Here is a 24,260-nt window from a genome sequence, read left to right on the forward strand (position 1 = left end):
AACAACGTAACACAGCCCCCCCCTTTGTCTCTCTATCCCCTCCCTCCCTTTCTCCCCCCTCCCCACCTTTGCTGACCTTCCACTTTAACACATGGTCCTCCTAACGTCCTCTCCCAGCTCCCAGGAGCCTTAGGATGCAAGAAGGCACCTACAGAACCATTATTTAAAATAACTATTCCTTAGACCAAACCGCAGAATTTCTTTGCTTCTTTAAGTAAAAATTATTTCAAATACACTTCATCCCTCCCACCACCCACACTTGATTACTTAACAGAACTTCACACAAAGCTTATGTCTTCCACCTGTCTCAGGAAGACACATAGTATCCCTCTTTTCTTCCCATTTAGTTGTCAGCTTTTCCCCCAGAAGCTAAAGTCTAGAAATCTTTTTGTTCTGTCATAAACTGATAAGAAGATGAGTATTACTGATGTCCTTGCTGGAGCACACCCAAGTTTTCTGTTCCTGCTCATATGCTTGGCTCGGGTTCCTGTTGGGTGACCTCCTGTAGGTGTTGGAGTATGTTCCCTTTGCACTCACAATGTGTGGTGCATGTCCACTTCTCAAATACATTTTTTTTCTTGTTCTGATGATTTTGAGTAATAAAAGCCCATGAAATAGCTCCTTAGAAATAGGTTTATACTCACCTTTTCACAGGACCAGTATACTAGACATTAACATGTCACAACCTTATGTGTATTTGGAAAATGACTCTCGGTTTGTAGAGAAAGCAAGTGGATGAGGGTTGAAGGTCCAGGTGATGGTTAACAGAAGAAAGTATCATCTCTGTGTCTGGAAGGTGACCACCGATGTGTATCACCACTGAATGTGATTTGCTGCCACCATCTGTGGTGTGAAATGAGATGCTTCCTACATCTGTTCCAAGACCACACGGGTGACTGTCTTGTCTGTCTGCTTGAATATTCACAATAAAATACCACAATTTGGGTGGCCTTGACAGGGAAGAACAGTTAGACAGGATGGTGAGGATGGAGGATGTATGTCCTTGTAAGAAGAGGTCCTGGAGTTCGTTCTCTCTCTCTCTCTCTCTCTCTCTCTCTCTCTCTCTCTCTCTCTCTCTCTCTCTCTCTCTCTCTCTCACACACACACACACACACACACACACACACACACACACACTGAAGATGCCATACATGCATATGCACATCATGGGTGTGCCTATTTGCAAGCTGGGATGGGAGTACTAAACAAAAACAGGCCTGACAGACCATGGTCTTGGACCTTCTGTTGTCAAAGTCACCCCAATCCAGCTGAATACCATCACTCTGGGGGTTAAGACTTCCACAGCCTATAATCCTGTCAGTTGCTCGGCCAGTTCCTGGAGTGAGGAAATAAAGGTTAGTAGTGCATTTCCTCATAAAGGTTTCCTTCTTCTTGGGGGCTTCTACAGCCAGCTGTCACCAGCTGTAGCTAGAAAAATGAGACACAAAGCAAGGAATAGTTTTATCTAGTTCTTAAATTTGCACACCAGCTGCTGCCCTTACAAGAAGATGGCTCCGCAGATGAAGGGGCTTGCCTCCAAGCCTGCTTATGTGAGTTCAAACTCAGGCCCACATGGTGGAAGGAGAGAACCAACTTTTTTAAGTTGTCCTCTGACCTCCACATGTGTGATATCATGCATGCCAACGCATATATACATATGAAATAAATAAATATACTTTTTGAAAGAAGCTTTTGTGGTAAATGTAATTATCACAAACTTAGGTTTTCTTCTTCTTTTTCTAGGTTCTAATCTCTAGATAGTCTCTGGAGTTCGGTACTGATTTATATAATGACTAATTTATAATCATGGAACTGTGATCCAGGGTGGGGAAGCCCTTGACTACAGTTTTCTCTGAGTGAATCTGGAAATAAACTTGAAAATCTAAGCACTCTGGTGGGCATATTCCCAAGTTGCGATCCACTAAGTGGTCCTGTATTGTGATCTAAAAGTTTGTAGCAGAAATTATGGATGTTACATACTTCTAAAATTTCAACAATTTACTGAGCTATTTAAGCAATATGACTTTTTTGTTAAACTGGAAACCATTGTGTTAACTTATTAAAATTTTTTTGTTTGGTTGTTTTTTTGTTCTTGTTTTTCGAGACAGTGTTTCTCTGACTCTCCTGGAAGTCACTCTTGTAGACCAGGCTGGCCTCAACCTCAAAGATCCTCTCACTCTGCCTCCCAAGGGCTGGGATTAAAGGTGTGTGTCACCACCACCTGGCTAAAGTTAGTTTTGAAGAGATTTGGTTCTAGATCATGAATTGATTATTCAAGAAAAGCCGGTTTTACAAGTGAAGTGAGTTAAAATGGAAAATTAAGGACAAGATACAGAAAGGACAGAGGACTCATATCCCAGAGGTTCTCAAGTTGGAGATTATTTCCCACGTGGGAAAGACTCCACTAACGTCAAGCGTTTGGATCTATTTTCACGCATCACTGAGAAGAGCGTGCATTTTCATTCCCACAGAAAGCCAAGCCCTTGATGACGGAGTTCTCCGTGAAGTCTACCATCATCTCTCGCTATGCCTTCACCACAGTCTCCTGCAGAGTGCTCAACAGAGCTTCTGAGGACCAGGATGTTGAGTTCCAGATGCAGATTCCAGCAGCAGCTTTCATCACCAACTTCACCATGTAAGGGATGCGATGGTCAGAGACAGAGATTTGTCTGTGGATGGTCAAGGGGAACCCGAGAGTGTGTGGGGTCCACAGCCCATCAAACTGCGAGAATTCATATCCTGTGGGTGGTCTGAGAATCAGAGGGTTGCCTGCCTGCTTTTCTTTTCTCTCTCCCTCCTTCCATCTCTCCCTTCCTCTCCCTCTCTAATTCCCTAGCTTCCTGTTTCCCTTCCTTTCTTAACTTCTTTCCTTACATCCTTAACTTCCTCTCTTCCCTACCTCTTCCCCTCCTCCCCTCCCTTCCTCTCTCCTCATCCTCCTTTATTTTCTTCTTTCATTCCATCCTTTTCTTCCTCATGTTTTAATTTCCTCTTTCCCCTCTCTCCATCCTTCATGTCCACTGTAGGACAGGCACTCTTTGAGGGTATTGGTATAAGAAAGGAGAATATTACTCTCTCTGCTCCAGAAATTCCAGTGAAGGAGAAATAGTCAGCAAGTAAGTAAATGAATTAGTATATGAGATCATCTTAGATGGCAGTGAACTCTATGGTATAAAGATTGTACTTTATATTTTCTGAGACAAAATCTTACTATGTAGCCCAGACTAGCTTTGAACTCATCATCACTCACACCCCAGCCTCTTGAGGGCTGATATTATAATTATTATCATCATGCCTGTCAAGAAGGGATCCTTTGGGAAGAGCTCAGGGAGTTAGCTTAGAGGGGGCTATGCTTAAATTGAGGTCTGAACAGTGAGACAGTATGAAACCTTTGAGGTATTAGATCAAATATATTTCCTCTTATTCTGATACAACAGAAAGAGTTTTAACTATGACAGACATTTGTGTTTATATTTTGATCTGGGAAAGGTGCAAGCACTGAGTTCCTGTGGGAGTTTGAGATCTTGGGGTTTTCTCCTATAGAATCATGGAGGTACCCTGGGTCGGGGTGCTGCCCTTTGGTCTTGATGAAAATTGCTTTTGAACGGAATGAATGATTCAAGGCTGGTGCTGAGTCTGGAATGCATTCTATCTGCATACCCAGGAGGCACACACAAATATTTTCTGGGGTTGTCATGGCTCTAAGAACCATGTTGGAGTTTGTCTTGGAGCTGGTAACACAGCTGTGTCTTGTGTTTTAGGTTTATCGGAGACAAAGTGTATCGGAGTGAAATTACAGAGAAAGAAAAGAAAAGCCGTGATAGGATAAAGGAAAAAAGAAACAAAACCACAGATGATAATGGGTAAGTATCAGGTAGTTAAGCAACTAGAATTCAATCAAACGAAGAGTTCCATCCCTTCCCTTCTTATCTGTCTGTTCTCTTCCTCCAAATGTCTTCAATTTTAATTAAAATAATTCATATACCTGATTAAAAATGCAGCAGCAAGCACTTCAAATAATAAGAAAGGTTTAATGTGCCTATGCCTCATTCTTGCTTTCTAGAATATATATTTCTAAAAATTGTGTACAGTTGTCTTTATAGTTACCTCCCTAGCTATGATTTTCTTGATTTCTCAATAAAAACAAAACATTATCTAGAAACTCTGCTGTGAAGGAAGTTTACAATACTTTATTTTTTAAAGCCAAGATTTTATAATGTCATTTGCTTTCTCCGTTAGTAGACTGTCCTAGGCTATCTCCACCATCTTCAGTGGTGATATTCTTTCCCACCCTTCTCTCTGTCTCATCGTAATTGTTGTGCCCATATATAATTGTTTGTTATATAGAATTTATTTTTGCATTGTCAGAATTATTAACATATACATTCTGGTCTGAAATGATAATTGCATTCTTTTAAACCAACAAATTACCTCTGCTTTTATGTGTGTGCACAGGTGTGCACACACACATCTTATATGTGTATGTGTACTCACCTGTGAGTGTGTGAAGGCCAGAGGATGACTTCAGGCATCCTCCTCTACCACTCTCCACCCTAGGTATTTTGAGAAGGGATTTCTCACTGAAGCTTGCTGTTTTGGCTAGATCAGCAATCACTCAAGGAGACTCCTGTCTCTTCTGTCTCTCCAAGCCCATGCCAGGATTACAGGTTAATATGGCCTTACCTGGCTTTTCTGTGCATGCTAAGAACCTGAATTCAGGTCCTTGTTTGTTCAGCAAGCACTTTGTCCACTGAGCCATCTTTCCAGTCCCAGCGTTTGCTTTGTGATGATGACTGATATTGACCAGTGCTATCTAGTACACAAAGATTTGTTTCCCCCTCTACTGGATCAACTGGAAGGGTTTTTTCCCCTTTTGTAGAAAAGTTATTTTAGTATCTAAACAAAAGGTTGTGTATTTGTTAACCTGATTTTGTTCATTCATAAAGGGACTTTGTTTTAGGAAAACTAGTTCTCAAAGGTCACAGAACTTGATGGTCAGAAATGCCATCAGTAAGAATGGAAGAGCTCATTCTGTGTGGAAGACCTGAGTCTTGGGTTCACTCTGATTCTGAAAAGCAAACCAAACCCAGAGTGCCAGATAAGGGATATTCAGATAAGGACAGACTGCTCCACGTTTATCCTAACAGAGTTCCCAAGGACACAGGGCGGTGAGGCATTCCAGTCAAGGTGACATGGATGGCTTTACACACAACCCTGCTCAATTTGAGCCTGATCAAACAATTCCTCATTGAACTTTTACCTACCCTCTCCTCTTCCCCATTCCCACAATCCTATGTTCCATCTCTTTGTTTGGTGAGATGCCTCACAGTGCCTCTGGATGCCGTCTCCCTTGGTGCAGCAAGTTATTAAAAGCTCAATTTGCTGAGCTACAGCTGTGACCCGAGTTGTCTTTATCAGAATTGTTCAGGATGATGGCACCGGTTAATTTAGTTGGACTATAAGTCCTGGAGTTTCTAATTGCTTTTCTTTTTTCTTAGGAGATAGAATTTAATTTTGTCACTGTTAACATCTGCTAAGACACATAGTTTGAAATGATAACAAAATGAATAGCTATAACTGGGTTTCTGGATGCAGTGACATCCAACCCACACCCTGAATGCCTGGCCAACATCAATTACATGAGAAATGAAAGATGAGGGCAAATTCTGGTTTCATAAGCTGATGAAATACGGCTGGGTCCTGGCCATGCAATATACTGCTTTTGCTTTGGAGATCTACTGGAAAACATCTACTCTGGAATCTCCCTTTCATTCCAAGTTGATTTTGTTATTTCTTTGATTCCATATCATCCTCCTCTTTTATAGTTTTCACCATTGTTGAAAGTATATTCTGAAGTAACTTTTGCAGCATGGTTGCATGACAGACAAACTTTCTGAGATCTGGATCAGTATTTTGGCTGTGTATGGAATTTACGATGAAAACAACTTTCCTTCTGAACTTTGAATTACTCTCCCAGTGCCTTGTGTAATCAAATCTGGTTTTGCTAATGATGGATCGAAGGTGATCTAACACCTTTCCTTCCCCCTGTTTCCTCCATCACATGTTCTGAAGTTTTACTTTAATGGTTTTCTCTGTGACTTCTTTTCCATTTGATCTGCCTAGTGTGGGATGAAACTTTTCAATCTTAATATTCGTATCTCCAGTTCCGGAAGGGCGTGCAGTGAGCCATTCCTATGTGGACTGCGATGGTCTCCCCTGTCTGGTCCCCTTTCTTATTCCTTTTCTGATGTATCCTACTGAAGGCAGAGCTTGCATTTTCACTGAGATTTCTCCAGGCAGTTTGAGTCTCTTCTTCCCTGCAGCTTCTTCCAGAATGTTCTGAGCTGTAGAATTATTGTTTAAATGAATTCTTCCCCCAACATATATGCTTTCTTGGAATGTTCTTGAATGTCTCAACCACCGTTAGTGTTCTACCACCTTAAATTGGACAACCTGAACCCCAGGTGCTGAAAACATTTGCAGTGGTTGCCCTTTTTATAAATTTCACAGTCATTTATTTTATTTACTGGTAAACACAATCACCAAGGTGCAAACATGTGATGTATTATCAACTTCAGAATTATGTAAGATGTCAGCAGTTTCTAGGCCACACCTGTAACGGGGAAAACCCTATTCACATCTGGACCATGCTCACTCTTGTAGCAGTTCACCTCCAAACTGTCCTCTTTATATCATCTCCTTGGGTCTGTCTCAGGGAGAGTTAAGGGAGGTGACCAAATATTTAATTCTTTCCTACTCAGTGTTCTTTGGCCCTTGGTAGGAGGCAAACAAACAAACTCAACAGAAGCAGCTGAAAGGAGGGTTTGTTTTGTCTCACAGTTTCAGAGGGTCTTATCCATTCTGGTGGGGAAGGTACATGGTGGGAGCCGCTGTCTGGGATGTAGGAGTTTGTAGTGCGGCTCCCCACGTGGCAGGAGCAGGAGCAGAGAAAGCTAACCAGGAACTGGGCCAGGCTATTACTCTTCAGGGAGCTTTCATTGTTGACCTACTTCTCTAGCTCAAAGGTTTCACATCTCCCTCATACAGTGTCGATGACTGGTGACCAGGAGCCTGTGGGGGATGGGCACTTCAAATCAAACCATGACAGTGGCCTTCCTCTAGTATAGGTCTATACTTATTTCAAAATTAAAATTAATTTTCATTTTTCTTTATTATGATACTTGGATTGAATTTAGGACTTCCTGCCCATTGGGCAAGCACTCTACCCCTAATGAACATCCATAGCTCTCATTTTTCTTTTCTTAGGGCTGTTGTCTGGCTCGGCCCAAGAGTTTCTTTGGCAAGTATGGCAGGAACCAGGCTTTCCCTTCCCTGAGCTTATTTGTGGTCCATTTTTGCTTCCTAACAGGGAGAAGGGAACGGACACATTCCAAGCTTCCTTAGTGATTCCCAGCAAGGACAAAGCCGCTTTCCTCCTCAGTTATGAAGAGCTTCTGCAGAGAAGGCTGGGGAAATATGAGCATATCATCAGCGTGCGCCCCCAGCAGCTGGTGGGGAGGCTCACCGTGGAGGTGAATGTTCTGGAGAGGTCGGGCATTGAAGCCTTAGAGGTGCTACCTCTTCACAACAGCAGGAAGAAGGGCAGTGGGGTGGCAGAAGGTGAGTCATGCCTGAGGGTGCTCAGGTCCTGGGGGATGCTCAAAGCTGGGACTGGGATTTCACAAACTCTGCAGAGGAAATGGCGTCCCTTCCACAAAGGCTTCACGTGTTATAGAAATTGGAAGAAAGTCACTCAACAGAGACAACCCTTTGTATAATTTTTTTAAAAGATTCAGCTTCCACCAAGAGATGAATAAACATTTAAGTTTTTTGACATTGTGACCCCACTCTGAGGAAGTGATTGTAGGTAAAATTTCTAAAATATTGAGAATATTACATCCAGGAAGCTGATAGTATTTATCAGACAAAACATTCTTATCATTCCAAATATTTAATGTTAGAAAAGCAATTAGTAATGAGCAATGATCAGAGGTAATTTAGCACATGATGGGGAGAAAGACAAACACATCAGCATGCATGATAATATTAAATATGTTGAACATTGCAGAAGACTAGAAAGTCATATAAAACCGTGATTTCATCTCAAGAGCATAGGGTTATGGGTATGTTTTATAAAAATCACCTTTTTTTGTGGTGAGTGAGATGGAACCTAAGGCTTTGAAAACGTTAGCCAAGAGCTCTGCCATTGACCTATTCTCCTAGCCTCATCAATCTTCTTTTCAGTACTCAACAATGGTATCTTCTTTCCAAGATTACATAAAGAAACACGTGTTTGGAGACAGCCTGGTGGCACTCACCTGTAATCCCAGCTGTTTGGGAGGCTGAAGTAGACATGAGGGAGTAAGATCAGGTTAGACCGTACACAGTAAGATGACAGAGTAAGATCAGGCTAGACCGGACAACACAGTAAGACTCTTAAAGTGAAAGTCAGAGGATGGCTAGGACATAGCTCAGAGAAACAGACTTTCCTAGTGTGAGTGAGGTCCAAGGCTCAATACTCAGTACTGGAAAAAAAGTGTTCTGATCTATAGATGATATTAAACAGCCATTTTTAACTTGGTAGAAGCTCAGCATTTAACTTGCTGAAATAATTATGAAAGATTTAAGGTGGTATATATATATATGTATTTAAGGTGGAATGCATATATATAATATATGTATATTTAATATATACATATTAAAAACTGAAACTTATTGCTGTAGAAGCTTCCATATACATTATATATATTATATATTTATACATATTATATATTTTTTCTTTTATTGAAAATAGATTTTTCCCTACATAATTTTTCCTGACTGTGGATTTTTCCTCCCTTTACTCCTTCCAGATCCCTCCACCTTTCTTCCCATCCAGATCCACTCCCTTTCTGTTTCTCATTAGGAAACAAAAAGGTTTCTATGGGATAATAATAAACTATAATGTAAAACAAAACCAAAAACTAACACATTAGAATTGGATGAAACAAACAACCAGAAAGAAAAGAGCTCATGAAAAGGCACAAGAAACAGAGACCCACTCATTCTCCATTCAGAGATCAAAGTGGTCTATTTTTAGCCATCATTAATTCCAAATAGTAGTTCGTATTAAACACTCACTTGTGGCTGTCTCTGCGCTTCACACACAAGTACAGCTGAATGCCAGATCCAATCAAATAGTAAGATAGCCATATTCAAACATCACACCAGGGTCGGAGCGACAACATTTCAGATGCCTGTGACCTTGAGAACAGGGGACTAGTAAATGAGACGTGAATAGGTAAAAGTGCAGACTCTGAATTAAGTGCCAGTGGCTGTTAGGAGAGTCCAGAGCAGACACATCTTAACAACAAAAACTGAACTTAACCCTTGTCAGCCACGTCGGACTTCGAAAGCCAAAGTGTCAAAGCTGTCTGACATTCAGAAATGGCAGGAAATACGACCCTTCATCCTCATGTCCTGTGGGTGGTAGTCACATGGATCGTCAATTTTTGTTCAGCTATTGATATAAACTGGAAGGAAATTGTTGCCATGGTGTAAAACAGGGCTTCCACATCTGTGCAGCAGGGGCAGAGCCTGTCTCAGTGACTCTGAAGCACTGCCCTACAGAAGTCTCTTGGCTCAGAGTAAGAGCTTAATAATTACTGTTTTATTATTGTCATTATTATGTTCCTTATATTTACTCTTTCTCTCTAGACATCTTAAAACGTATTAAGTACCTTCAGAGGTATATCTGTCTCCAATCAACCTATGTCTCTTTGCCGGATCTAATGTCTTTTAAATAGTACATACTACTAAGTAAAGCATCTTCAAAAGCAAATACGTACAAAGAAACAAAGAATGGAGAATGCTGTCGAATTTAATATCTCACTCATAGTAACTTCAGAGGGAACTTTTTCTGACTTTCACTGTTTGAAGAAGTTATTATTCAGTGGGGGAAGGTTCCCAGAGGCAATGGAGACTTGTAGCAGTGAAGTATCTGTGTAGTGTGCTGTCCATGAATACTCAGGGTCAGTGAATATATCCTTAGAATGTACTGAAGGCAACTAAAATGCATGTTTACCTAATTTTCAGAACCTCCATAGCTCTGCAGAGCTGGATACATGTTGCATGCCTCTATTTGTGTGTATGTTTGGGCAGGGTATGAGTTATGACTGTTAGTCAAACAATTGCTTATTGTTTATAGTTGGAGCTTATTAGTATCTCCAAGGAATGTTTTCAGGCCATTGATCTCTTCAGGCCTGTTTATTTTTAAGATTATTTTCCCAACTCTTTGTAGCAAAGCAGATCCTCTGTCTTCCAGAGCATGGCGATTCACAGGTGTGTCCTTTAGCCCCATACAGGGGGCAGACCTGCTAACTGACGTTCCCCATTGGTCTTTCCAGCTCAGCTGTTGTTGTTCCTGGGAATGGTGAACCCAGCAGCGAGGAGCACAGGATGTTGTGGTTTTGTCTGGCCACCCTTGTGTGCTTCCAAAATAAATCCAGGGTAGAGATCACACTGGAGTCAGACTTGCACCAGAATGTGAGCTGGGACTGAGGGAGCATGGCCCAAGATTGGGTGTTGATTTCTCAGATAGATCTAGCGGTGATTAAGAAATCAGATGTCTGCAATTTGCCTAAATGAGTCTCTGCCCTATGGCTCCATTCCATCTTTTAAAAAAATGATTGATTTATTTTTAGGTTGGAACACAAAGCCATGTGTTTCATTATGGCTTCTTCATACACACGTGTCATTGGACTTCACTTTCATTTGTTCCTTCCTCCCCTCTCCTCACTCACACCCCTCCCTCATTCTTGCAGGCTCCCTTCCAGCTGTCAAGCTAGCCTCCCTTTCTCCTTTCTCCCTTCAAATAGTCCATTACTCTGTATTTTCTGCCTCTGTTAGGATCTCTTTCTTCCTTCTCATGATTCCCTTTCCAGTTCCAAGTCTTATACACACAAGTACACATGCAAACATATCTAGATACATATGTGATTTTAAATCTAGATTTTTGCATGTAAGAAATGACATGTAGACTGATCTTGCTGAGTCTGGCTTCTTGCATTTAGTAGTATTACTTCTACTTGTGTTGGTCTCGAAGGATGCATCTTGCCTAAGCATTGTTTTGTTAGTTACTAGAAAGAGCATGTTGCCTATAATGTTGTCTCATTCAATCTTTATAACAACTTTATTAGCCCATATCTTTTCATGCTTGTTTTCATTATGAAGAAGCAAGCCTTACAGATATTGTCTGACAAAACTTTTCCTGGGGTGTTGCATCACACACATCAATTCAGCCTAGATAAGGAACCCACAATAGACCAAAGTACGGATACCACCAAGGCCCAACTTGGTGAGCTAATGAATTTTATTGGGGTTACTGCATTGGTTAGGGTTTCTATTGCTGTGAATAGACACTTTGACCACAGCAACTCTTATAAAGGAAAACATTTAATTGAGGTAGTGTCTTACAGTTTCAGAGGTTTAGTCCACTATTATCATTGCAGGGAGCATGGTGGCCTGTGGGTAGATATTGTGCTAGAGAAGGAGCATGTTGATATGCAGGTAACAGGGAGTAGACTGTTTCACTGGGTATAGCTTGAGCATATATGAGACATCAAAGCCCACCTCCACAGTGACACACTTCCTCCACAAGACTAGACCTACTCCAACAAGGCCATATCTCCTAATAGTAATGGCCCTTTGAGGGCCATTTTCTTTCAAACCACCACAGTTATTTATAGGAATATGGGTGAGGGGTCACTTACAGGAGCAGAAATGACTCAAAGACAGCTGCATCACAGAAGCCTATAGTCATACTTTCTTTGGACCACCAGCTCCCAAATAATGACATGGAGACTTTTTACTAATTATGAAAGATTGGCCTTAGCTTAAGCTTGTTCCCAACTAGCCCTTATAACTTAAACTAACCTGTATATTTTAATCTATGTTCTGCCATGTGACTTGTTACTTCTCCACCATACTATATGTCTGACTTTCTCCATATCTTGCTGGTGTTCTCTGCCTCTCAGATTCTTCCCAGAGTTCCTTTCTCTGCCCAGAAGTCCTGTCTATCCTCTCCTGCCCAGCTATTGGCCATTCAGCTCTTAATTAAACCAATCAGAAGGTACCTTGGCAGAGACATATTTTCACAGTGTATAAAAAGATTATCCCGTAACAGAAGCCCACTCCAGCATAGTCGCCAGCTCACAAAAGCTGGGAACCCTGGATCACACTGTACAACCTACAAGCAGCTCAGCAGGTAGGAGAGTGTCCTTTCCAGATGCCTTAGGTGGTCTAAAATGCTTCCAGGCAGCTGGCTAGTTCCTGCTTCTTCCAGGTAGCTGGTCTTGTGGAGGAGTCTTCTTTTGCAACTCAGCCTTTCTGAGAGTCTTCTTTGCAGCTGGGTTCTGCTTCCTCTGGCAAGGAGGGGCCTAATGAATCTGGTCAGTTTCAGGGACTTCCTGGAACTATTTGGAGTTGTTGTTGTTGTTTTTTTTCCCTGCCTAAGGAGCTTCTTGAAGGATGGAATATTTTAATCTTGGAGGAAACTGTTACACAACACAGAAATACAGAAATATATATTAGGTGGCATATTTAATTATTAATAGAAACAAACTCTAAGTATAGACCTGACCCAAAATTCATATCCTTAACCATTGTACACACCATTTTTTTCTTTAAATAGATTATATGCTATGGGGAATGGAAATTAAAATTTAAAGTGTCTTTCTAGTTAACTATATAAATATAGGGAAGAGGGACCAGAGAGATGGTCCAGCAGTTAAGTGTACTCACTGACTCCTCTTGCAAAGGATCTGGGTTTAGTTCTCAGCACCCCAACTAGTTGACTCCTAAATACCTGGAACTCCTGTTCTGGGGGTCCAGTGTCCTCTTGTGGCCACCAGAAGCACTGCACACCCACGGTGCACATACATAAATGTGGGTACTCACATACACACATAAAATGAAAGAAAGAAGCAGAAGAAAGACTAAATGCAGTATCTTTATACCTGCCTCAGTGGATGTGCCTGGTGGATCAGAGCTGAACTCTCATTCATTGGACTGTTTGATGCTGGTTCACTACAGTGTTTTACAATGAACATTTTCTTTTGCAGCTAGGAGTACATAAATTATAAAAAGAATAATATACTCGGTGAACCAGTAATAGTTGTCTGTTGCATATTATGCATAATTGTGCATGCTCTACTTTTGTGCAACTGGTAGTGTGGTGTGTGTGTGCATCAGTGTTGTCATGATCGACACTATACTTTTAGAATGATCAAAGACCACACCATCTTTAAGTGATAGGAGTTCTTCAGCTTTGTCGTAGTATTTACAGAACCACTGCCATATATGCACATGGTCTGTCACATGCCTCGTTATTATTATCCAGCGCATGTCTGTGTTTGAAGTGAAGCCTTTTCTGGGACATAGCTAGCTGGGGTGAATACCCTTCCAGATGTGCACTGAGGCACATATTTCAAATGTGTATTGGTTCAGGGGTCTCTATTCCATTCTCTCTGTGTAATGATTAATCGTTCTCAACTTGACTGGATTTAGAATCACTCTGGAAACAGCCTCTGTGTTTCTCTATAAGGATCTTTCCAGAAAAAGTTGAACTGAGTAGGGAAGAGCCACTCTGAATGTGGGTAGTGCTATCCCATGGGCTGGGGTCCGAGACTGAGTGGAAAAGAGAAGGCCCGAGCACCAGAATTCATCTCCCTCTGCTTCCTGAGTCTGGACAACTACTTTTCTATTGCTGTGAAGAGCCTCCATGACCAAGGCAACTCCTAAAAGAAAATATTTACTGGGGCTCACAGTTCCAGAGGGTTAGAGTCCACGATCAGCATGGCAGGGGGCATGGCTGTGGACAGGCAGGCATAGTGCTGGAGCAATAGCTAAGAGCTCACATCCCAATCCACAAATTAGAAGCAGGAAAGAGAAGCTGCCTGGGATGGCTTTTGAAACCTCAAAGCCACCCCTAATGACACGCCTCTTCCAACAAGGCTAACCTCCTCATCCTTCCCAAACAGTCTAAGCATTCCTTCCCAAATAGTCTAAGCATTCAAATATGAAAATCTCTGGGGGGACATTCTGTGTCCACCACAGTGACCAACCACTTCATTCTCCTGATTCCCTGGCTCCCCAGCCTTGATGGATTGTACCCTCAAACTGTGAGAGAAAATAGAAGCTTCTCCTCCTGAGTTGCTTTCAGGAAGTATTTTGTTACAAATGAGAGCAGTAGCTAACACAGTATGCTTACACTTTGACCTCATGAACAGCCTTCTCTTCAGCTTACAGCCCCTTCCCTGCTGCTTTTAGCAGGGTTCCTCCCCAAGCAGCTTTCTCTTGTTCTGTTTCATTTGTTTGTTTCCTTGAGATGGGATCTCACTGACAACCAAGGTTGACTGCAAACTCAAGATCCTCCTTCCCCAACCTCCACAGTGTTGGGTTTACAGGTATGCACCACCAAGTCTGTTTTGACTTTTAATAATCCCCCAGACTAGGTAGCTTAATTAGAAAGAAGAGACCCACTAAATTACAGCTTCATTCCCCTTTGCATTGGAAGTTGAAGCTTTTGACAGGTCTATTTGAGAAGCAGGTAATGACTAGAGACTCACTGTGGTGCAAGATCTAGGCTCTCTGACTTGAGACCAGTACAGTGTCGTGTGTTCAGGAGGGTGGAATCAAACCTGTCTTAAACTTTTATGTATGTTTTCCTTTAGTGCCTTAAAAACTGACTTCATCTTTGGCTCTCGAGATTTCATTTTCAGTCTCCCGTGGTAGTGCCTGGCATGGAATGGATGCTCAGGAAGTTTTGTTCAGTGAATTAAGGAAGAACCAGCTTTGTAATAAAGAGCTGTTAAGTTTTAACAGTTTACTGTGTTAGTTTTGCCAGGTCTTGGGTCTGTGTCTCCTTTTGTTATGATGGAGGAATTAGACAGCAGACATACTAATTATCCATTTTGTTCTAAAAGACATTGGTTCAAAAAAAATTCTAGCTTCGCTCTCCCTTTGCTAGCTGCTGGGTGAAATTTTGATGCCCACTTACATTTGATTTGTGGATAAACCACAGACGTTGTCGTGCAACATTCTGGACATACTAAAAGCTATTGATGATTTGTCTAAAATTCAAGTGGAAGCGGACATCCTGTATTTTGATTTTCTAAATCCAGCAAATGTCCCTTACTAAAGGGCTGTATTGTGACTCACCACAAAGTCCCCACTTCTGCATTCTTCTCTGGATCCGGCTGCCTTTCAGCAGCTGGAAGGGCAAAGCCCTGTTTGGCCTTGGTGAAATCTCTGAACGTTGGCCAGGAAAACAAGCAATTGTTATGTGAAGATTTTCAGTGTTGTTAAGCTCAGAAGTGACTCAGGTGTGAATCATTTGGCTCCAGAGTTGGTTTTGTTTTCCTTCTTCATCCTGGCATGGAAGCCGGTGTTACTACCTTCCTTGTTCTGACTGGGGCTGGGTTGAGGCCGTCTGTGGAGAGCATACTTAGATATGAGTGTGTCACCCAAGTCCAGCCTTCTCTCTTTAGTTAGATAGTGGGAACAGCCCGTTCTTTCTGAGGAACCTCACTCTTTGGTTCTTTGGTTCTTGGATTCTCCTCTTGTGTGAGATGGGTGTCATTGTGTGAATTAAACCATCAGTCACAGCTGTGGCTAAAATCAGAGCGTCATCTGCTGTGTCTGCCCACACACTTCCATAATCGGTATCTTCAGTTCTCATGGGAGGCTGCTTTGTCTACCTGCCCAGCCATCTATAGATATGGCAATCACCTCCCTGTTAAGTGTTCAACACGTATGAGCTTTCTTCACATTCAAATATGGAAAACTGAGAGTCGGTAATATATTATTTGAGCGAGGGAGAAACTTAAAGACGTAGTGAAAAGGCAAACTTGTTAAGAAGTTTGAGCAAACACTCCTTCACTATATAAAAAAAGACCTCTTGAATTCTAAAATGTGAATTTTCATTATTCTTCTATGCTGTATGATGCTACCATGCTTACATAATGCTTTCTCCAAAAAGAAAAAACCCACACCAACTGCATTAGTTACTTTTCTCTAATTGCTCAGACCAATGAAGAAGCAGCATAAGGATGAAGGGCTCGTTCTGGCTTCTGGTTCAAGGGGCTCCAGTCATTGTGTGTGTGTGGGGGGGGGGGCAGTCCCGGAGACAGGAGAGCGAGGCGGCTGATCACACTGTGTTTGCAGTCAGAAGCAGAGAGCAGATCTCGGCCCACTTCATCCTTTGCATTCAGTCTAAGACTCCAGCTCATTGAATGGTGCTTCCCACACTCAGGATGGGTCTTCTCACATCAGTTAGCTCACTGTAGATGAGTCCTCACAGACATGCACAGAGGTGTGTCTCCTAGGTGACTCTAGAGCCAGTGAGGCTGACGATCACTAGTAATCATCACATCAAACAGGTGAGAAGAATCCTTTCCAATAAGAAAACTTTATTTAATGAGAGATTTGTAAAAAGTAACCAGTTTCTTCTCATTGCCTATGCTTTATTTTTATTTCAATACTCAGTTGATTTGCATGATCTTTGTCTTTTTTGGGATCATCAAACTGTTGATGCTCCATAAGTCCCAGTATTTTTTACTGCCCGAAATTTAACAGAGTATCCCAGGTAATGAATTTCTATAAACAAACCCAGACCGTCTAGCCTCTTTTCAGGGGAAATAAGCAGGCAGTGTTTGTTTGGAAATCCTTTTGTAAAAGGCGAAGGTATTGGCAGCTTTGGGGTTGACAGTAGCCAAACCTGAAGCCCACAGGAAACAGAATCCAGGAAATCCCTCTGTTCATCAGCTCTCGGGGCGGTAGCTTCCAGCCAGTGTCCTTGAGCATGGTTCGTTGGCTCCTACATATTTCCACCTTTAGACGCTTTACCTAGTAATTGGCATCCTTCCCCTAACATTTGTGGCTGTCTAAAAGAATGTCTATCTGTGACTAGTGTCTGTGGTTTAGCATAAAGCCAAGACTAAGTTTGTGTCCTCTGAACCTTGCTTTCTCTCTATATAAAACAATATATAATGTATTATATAACCAACCGAATGTGGGTTTTGTCTTTAAAAGATAGAATCAAATAGATGACAATGTAATAGCATTTATAAACATGAATTTCTTTAGCAAAATTGTGAATCTTTAGTTCAGAAAAAAGTATATATGCATTCATATGAAAATTCAGCTCATCCTTTCAGGGGTCTCTCTGGAAGCAGTTAAATCCAGTGTACTTTATAAAAATTATTCTTGGTACAGACACTCTTAAATTCCAGATCAATAATGTACATAAGGACATGCAAAACCTTTCCAAATTATTTTTTTCACAAGATCTTGTGGAGTAAAATGTGATTCCAGATGAAGACTAGTTGTCATCCAAAGATAGTTTTTTTTTTTCCTTTTAATTTGTCTTTTCTAATGGGCAGAGTACTGGAAGTGACTCCAAAAGAGAGAGGACTGTGATGGTTAAGCTTCATTATCCGCTTGACCGGATTTAGAGTCACCCAAGACACACCTCGGGGCATGTCTGTGTAGGTGCTTCCAGAGCCGTTCCCCTGAGGACCAAAGAAAGGCCAAGCCTGAATGTGAGCAGCACCATCCAGTGGGCTGGCCTTCTTAAAATCAAGAGGAGAAAAGCAGAAAGCAAGTGATACAATGTGACCAGCTGCTTCGCCTCCTGCTGAGAGTCCTCCCTGGGATGGACCGTACCCTCACACTGAGCCAAAATAAAGCCTCCCTGCCCTAAGCGGCTGCTGTCAGCCATTCTGTCAGAGTAACTGAAAAGTGACAAATTCTGTCAGAGTAACTAGAAAATAACAAAGACACGAAGACACGGACTGTTATGTACTGAAGACACTATTACCTACCAGGAGACACAATCAACATCTTCCACATGTGATCTCACTAAGTCCCAGCAAGGATGCACACTGGTGGTGCTCCAGTTTCCCTGGTGTAGAACTCAAACACTGAGCCAATCATGTAGTCTGTGAAACGCCCAACCCGACGCTCTTTGCTATTAACATGGCTTCCACGGGCAATTCTGTTTCTAGCTTTTGAAGTCAAAGCTTTATACGTGAGGATAGCCTGATGGGAAGGCTGGTAGCCTGAGAGGCGTCAGTGGGTGCAGAGAGCTGCAAGTACATTTTCTGGATGGCAGTGACAAGATACAGTGCCCATAACTGGGGCGGCCGCTATCGTCCACTCCTTCCCCTTAACCAAATGGGCAGACAAGAGAAGGAACAGAAACAAGACCTCTCATTAGACAAGTATGGCAGTTGCTTTGGGTTTGTGAAGTACTGTGGGACAGTTCACAGTATGAGCCCCGGTTCAGAACTAAGAAGAGTCAATAGTAGATAGTATTATTTTGCTTTGGGGATTAGGTGAGTAGCTGGAAGTCTATATTAATAGAATGATCAGATTTCCCTTTCCTCTAATGAACAGAGGATTTTATTTTCCCTTTTCTTTTGTGTTTGTGTGTATAGGTGTGCATACCTGTGTTTGTGTATGCGAAGGCCAGAGGTCAACTCATTTTTTGCTGAACACCTTTTTGTTTGTTTGTTTTGTTTGCTTAAGACAGAATTTCTCAGTGAACCTGGAACTCACTGATTGACTAGATTGCTTGAGCAGAGAACAGCAGGAATCCCATATCCACCTCTCAGCACAGGGGGAATTACAGGCCCTCATTACTACATCCATCTTTCTACATGGGTGCTGGAGATCAGCACTCAGGCCTTCATGCTATATCATCTTCTTAGTCCAGAACATTTTCACTTTCTAGAGTTGTGGGCAGGTGGGTCAGGTCAGAGTATAAAAGGGCTTGCCACGAGAGCCTGACAACCTGAGTTTGATCCCTGAGCCCAAGAGGGAAGGAGAGAATGGACCCCTGAAAGTTGTCCTCTGACCTCCTCATGCATGCCATGGTACACCTGACCACTCCTATACGATAATAGTTTTTCAAGTATGCTGCTCTTGAATTGTTCCCCATAGTGGTAGAAACCCTGCTGGGTCACCTTTACTGTGTGGCATGTAGTGGGTGGGAGCCAGCATCAGGAATTCGGCCTCTTGGTGAAGAACCAAACAGAATCCACCCACTCTTTGGCCATGTGAAATAAGGGCATTTATATGAAACTCATGAATTTTCATTATGAATGAACAAACACCGGAGGTCAACAGGCAACAAAAATACTACACATCCTTTCTCGTGGTCTGTATCAAAGAGCCTAGTCAAATAAATCAGAAGAAAGAAGTTATAGTCTTTAAATTCCCAGGGCTTTCACTTTGTTATGAATGGATTAAGTTGAGGAACTTGTATAAATGCATTTTTATGAGGAGATTTGGAGCAAGATAAAGTGGGTACATGCTGATAATGTAAAGAGAATTGTTAGATTATTGCAGAACGTTGGGATAAGTGTACTTACATAAACAAAGGGCATGATGGGCTGTGCATGTAAGGTAGGAGGTCTGGGTGAATGGCATATCCCTTGTTTTCCATTGTCAGAAACCAGAGTCACCTATGGGACTTGTTAAGGTTCCCTCCAGAGTTTCTGATTCAGGGTTTCCGGGAAGAGCCTGAGAACTGACATTTCTAGAAAGTTCCAAGGTGTGGCTGATGCTGCTCTTCTAAGACTGCAGCCTGCTTTACATACTGCAGGTGACTCTTCCAGGGTTTGCTTGGACACTTCCAATGAAGTGAGAGGTGACAGCTGCTGGTGCCACCAGAGCAACTTCCTTTGATTTAACTGATATGACATGGCAAGTGCTTCTCAGTAACCTTACCCCTGCTTCTGCCTGCTGGACCATCTCTGGATACCCTTAATCCCCATAGAAGTGGCTCTACAGCACATTTACTCCAAGGAGAAGAACAGGGAGGGGTTTGCTTGGCAAACTATGCTTGTTGTGTTCCATGCCTCAGAGGATCTTTTCAATTCATTCTACTCTCCAACTCCCATGTTTAAATTAAAAAAGGGAATGAAGTGCATAAAACTTACATGTAAGTATTGATGACTTATATACACACATACACGTCAATGCACTTAGACTAAGTACACCCATATTGCTGCATTGTACATCAAACATGGGATGGACACTTTTCTTCAAAAGTTCTTTTGTATTTTTTCTAACTTAGTACCTATCCTCCCAAAGGAGCACTCATCCTACTTCAATTGCCTTTGGATAAGTTGTATTTGACTTTGAACTCTATGTCAGTGAAGGACAGAGAATATATTCCTCACTCTCTGATGCTCTCCCTCAACATAACTATCAGCATCACCAGTAGATTCTTTCATTGTGATAGTCATGTATCATCCCAAGTGTGACATGTCCATAATGCCATATTGAATTCCTCCTACTTTGCAAATGCTTAAGTATGATATTATAACACATCGCTTGGTGTTATGCTTAGCACAAACCAGCATGGTGATAAGTACGTCATGTCACTGGATCTTCTGAAGAGCATGACATTGGTACTACTATTTATGTATTTAAAGATGGCTTGGTAACCTGTGCAAGGACTCACACCTGGTACAAGGTGGATCAGTACATGACAAAGTTCTGACTTTCTGTGATGGTTAATACTGTCAACTTGACGGGACTAGAGTCACCCAAGAGACAGACCTCTGTGTCTGTGAAGGATTATCTAGATTAGGTTCATTGAGATGGAAAAGATGGCCCTAACGATGGGTGGCACTGTTCCATGGCGTGGGGTCCTGGACTGAACAAAAAGGAGAAAATGGGCTGAGTAGGATATTCATCTCTCTGCTTTCTGACCTTGGTTGTAACATGACCAGCTTCTACTCCTTTATGGTCTGTATCCTCTCAAACCATGGCCCCAGATACAACCCCTTCTTCCTCGAGAAATTAGCAGAAGTTCTTAGAAGATACCAGGGGAACTTTAAACAGATTGAAGTCTGACATCCTCTGTCTATGCAAAAAGGTAATCTTTTCAGGGAAGATCTTTCTAGTTTCAGCTATTTATTGTGTTTACATCTTATTTACAGGCGACACAGGTCCTCCCCCTTCTACTGTTATCAACCAAAATGAAACTTTTGCCCAAGTTCTTTTTAAGCCGACTGTGGTCCAACAAGCTAAGATTGCCCAGAATGGAATTTTGGGAGATTTCATCATTCGATACGATGTCAAGAGAGAGCAGAGCATTGGTGACATCCAGGTAACGGCTTCCATGATGCCACCATATGTGGAGCATGATCCCTTCTGTTCGATTCACACCTATGGATTCCAATACTTACCTAAAGGTGAAAGATATTTTTGGTTCTCAGTAAAACTGTTTAAACCCAAAATACGTCTTCAAAGAGACCAGTGATGCTCCCTTGCTGGCTGCCAAGGGTACCTATTTCGCGCTTCAGTAACCTGGACAGCAAATGAAATCTATAATATAATTTTCCCTGTGGTGTTTTAGATGGGGTTAGAATTTTAGCACTTCTTCAACTTTAATTAAAAGAGACTGTTCCGTAGCTTATTTCCCTTTAGGTTGTATTGCTGCAGAGACAAGGTGAGAATATTAAGATATGTGGATGTGCACAGAGAATGCAGACAACCTTGATACCTCCCTGTGTAAGATAATTAGTAAAAATAGATAGTGATGGGAGCAGGATTCTCATGAAACAAGGTCATAAGGAGATGCAGAATTAAAGTTGATGTTTGTCATGGTCTATGTATCCATACTATGTCTACATTTATATTATTTTCAAGGTGATGCAGATTGAACCCAGAGATATGCACATCCTTGGGCAAGCATTCTTATCACTGAGTTCTACCCCCAAGCCATGATGAATAGTATATTAATTAGCAGCTAGTTCTCTTGGAGGAATCAAAGACTGTAGACAGTTTTGTTGGTGTGGAATGTGACCCTAGACTGACTCATGCCATCTTTGTGTTCTAGAGGTTCCAAAGACTGTTCTACCATTTTCCTTCCCTTTCTGAATGCCACTTTGGCTGCTTTATTTTTCTCCACCAGGTTCTGAATGGTTACTTTGTGCACTACTTTGCTCCTAAAGACCTCCCTCCTTTACCCAAGAATGTGGTTTTTGTGCTTGACATCAGTGCCTCTATGGTGGGAGCGAAACTCCAGCAGGTGAGTGAGTGGGTGCCACCCGCCCATTTTCTGCTCATGCTTTTGACCAGGTCAGTGATCAGCCTTTTGAATGACATTCAGTTGATGCCGAACCCAACTATCCCTACTTACGGACATCCTGAAGCTAACTCATGTAATCCGTTGGTAGATTCTATGGATTTAAGAAAGAAGAAGGACAGGCTAGAGGGAACTTGGCAGAGAGGACAATGTGAGTGAAATAGGAACACATTGAGAAGTCCACTCAACAAGGTTGTTAGCTGATGACAGTGATATACATTAGAATGCAAAAGCTTAGGAGTCTGAGGCAGGACGAACACAAATTTGAGGTACATAGCAAGTTTCAGGACAGTCTGGCTACATAGTGACACCTAGTTCAAAACAAGGCAAAATGAAACAGAACAAAATGAAATAAAACAGAACAGTACCATATTAACAAAAATTGTGTCCAGTGAGGATTCTTTTGTGAACAGTGGGACAGAACCCTTAGAAGTCAGTGGGATAGTGCTTTTGTATACTGGTTTAATAAAACACCAATTGGCCAGTAGCCAGGCAGGAAGTATAGGCAGGATAAGCAGATAAGGAGAATTCTGGGAAGAGGAAGGCAGAGTCAAGAGTCACTAGTCAACAACAGAGGAAGCAAGATGTGAAGGCAGAACTGAGAAAAGGTACCAAGCCACATGGCTAAACAAAGTTAAGAATTATGGGTTAATTTAAGTGTAAGAGCTAGTCAGTAATAAGGCTGAGCTAATGGCCAAGTGGTTATAATTAATATAAGCTTCTGAATGATTATTTCATAAGAGGCAGCTGGACTGCCAGGCCGGAGGAATGCGGAACCTGGTGCGACCAGGCAGGACAGAGAAACTTTCAGCTACAGAAGTCCCTTTGGCAAATTCACAGAACAAAGAATTCAGATCTTAAAAATTCAGTAGTTCTCACAAAATCCATATCCTGTCTCCAAAACTCCAAGTTCAGAAGGGTCATTAGAGGACGTTTCCATTGTTGGCTGATGTCTATTGTTGCTGTTGAAGGCAGTAAATTTTTAACTTGTGTTCTCTTCATTGGGATTATTTATTGGTGTCTGATTTTGTGACTTTCTCCTTTATACTAGTTTTCTGTAATTTTAGAATGATGGCTTCCTACTTATTCGTCCCAAGTTTTCTTTTCATACTTTATGAATTTGTGGATTCATGGATGTGATGTTAGCTTTCATTGACAACTGGTCACGATCTAGACTTGCCTGGGAAGGGAGCATCTGGATGAGGTTGCCCTATAGGCATGTCTCAGGGGATCTTTATTATGTTAACTGAGGTGTGAAGGCTCCCCACTATGGGCAGCATCATTCCCTAGGGAATCTGAAAGCACTGAAGAGTGAAGAAAGGTAGTTGAGCACTTAATGTGCATTCATTCCTAGAAAAAGATGATATCAATTTATAATAATACTAATAATACTAATATAAAAAAACCTGTTCCAGATGCACTAAAGGACTAAGTAAAAATAATCAGTGAGCCACATTCAAGGCTATGAAAAAAATAGGTTCGCCGGGCGTTGGTGGCACACGCCTTTAATCCCAGCACTTGGGAGGCAGAGCCAGGCGGATCTCTGTGAGTTCGAGGCCAGCCTGGACTACCAAGTGAGTTCCAGGAAAAAGGCGCAAAGCTACACAGAGAAACCCTGTCTCGAAAAACCAAAAAAAAAAAAAAAAAAAAAAAAAAAAGAAAAAAATAGGTTCATTATTAACTAGGTTTATAGCAAAGGGCAAGTTTTTAAGGATAAAAATAAGAGATGAAAGTGACTACAAAGGAAAATAAACAATTATTTTAGGTAAAAGAAAAATGTAAACTTTTGGTATAAATTAAAAACAAAAGCAATAAATGACTGGAAAACTGTATGCAGGAAAAAGATAACTGTTTATCATCCATAAACAATTAGCTATTCCAGATCAGTAAGAAATAAACTGTCCTAAGAAAGTGAACAAAGGATGTAAGACAATCCATGAGAAAAAAAATCCTTAAGAATATGAAAAAGGGTGGCGACCATATTAATAATTAAAAGAAGCTATTGACAGAGATCATAGAGAGTTTGATGCTTAGCATTCCTCAAGTCCTGGTTCAGCCTCCAGCATGGCATACATAGGGTGTGGTGGTGCACTCCTGTGATTCTAGGACTCAGGAAGTG

The 24,260-nt window shown here is 41.6% G+C and overlaps 1 protein-coding gene across 1 annotated transcript in view; it reads left to right on the plus strand.

Annotated features, from left to right (window-relative positions):
• The window catches only part of Itih5 (inter-alpha-trypsin inhibitor heavy chain 5), a 93,248-nt gene that overhangs the window by 26,834 nt on the left and 42,154 nt on the right, over window positions 1-24,260 (plus strand). The window contains exons 3-7 of the mRNA XM_006984413.4: window positions 2,472-2,635; window positions 3,762-3,863; window positions 7,370-7,620; window positions 20,991-21,160; window positions 21,968-22,084. Of these exons, the coding sequence (XP_006984475.3) occupies window positions 2,472-2,635; window positions 3,762-3,863; window positions 7,370-7,620; window positions 20,991-21,160; window positions 21,968-22,084 (804 nt within the window). The remainder of the gene's footprint in view (window positions 1-2,471; window positions 2,636-3,761; window positions 3,864-7,369; window positions 7,621-20,990; window positions 21,161-21,967; window positions 22,085-24,260) is intronic.

Source organism: Peromyscus maniculatus, chromosome 5 (genome assembly GCF_049852395.1).
Source record: "Peromyscus maniculatus bairdii isolate BWxNUB_F1_BW_parent chromosome 5, HU_Pman_BW_mat_3.1, whole genome shotgun sequence".
Taxonomy (NCBI): Eukaryota; Metazoa; Chordata; class Mammalia; order Rodentia; family Cricetidae; genus Peromyscus; species Peromyscus maniculatus.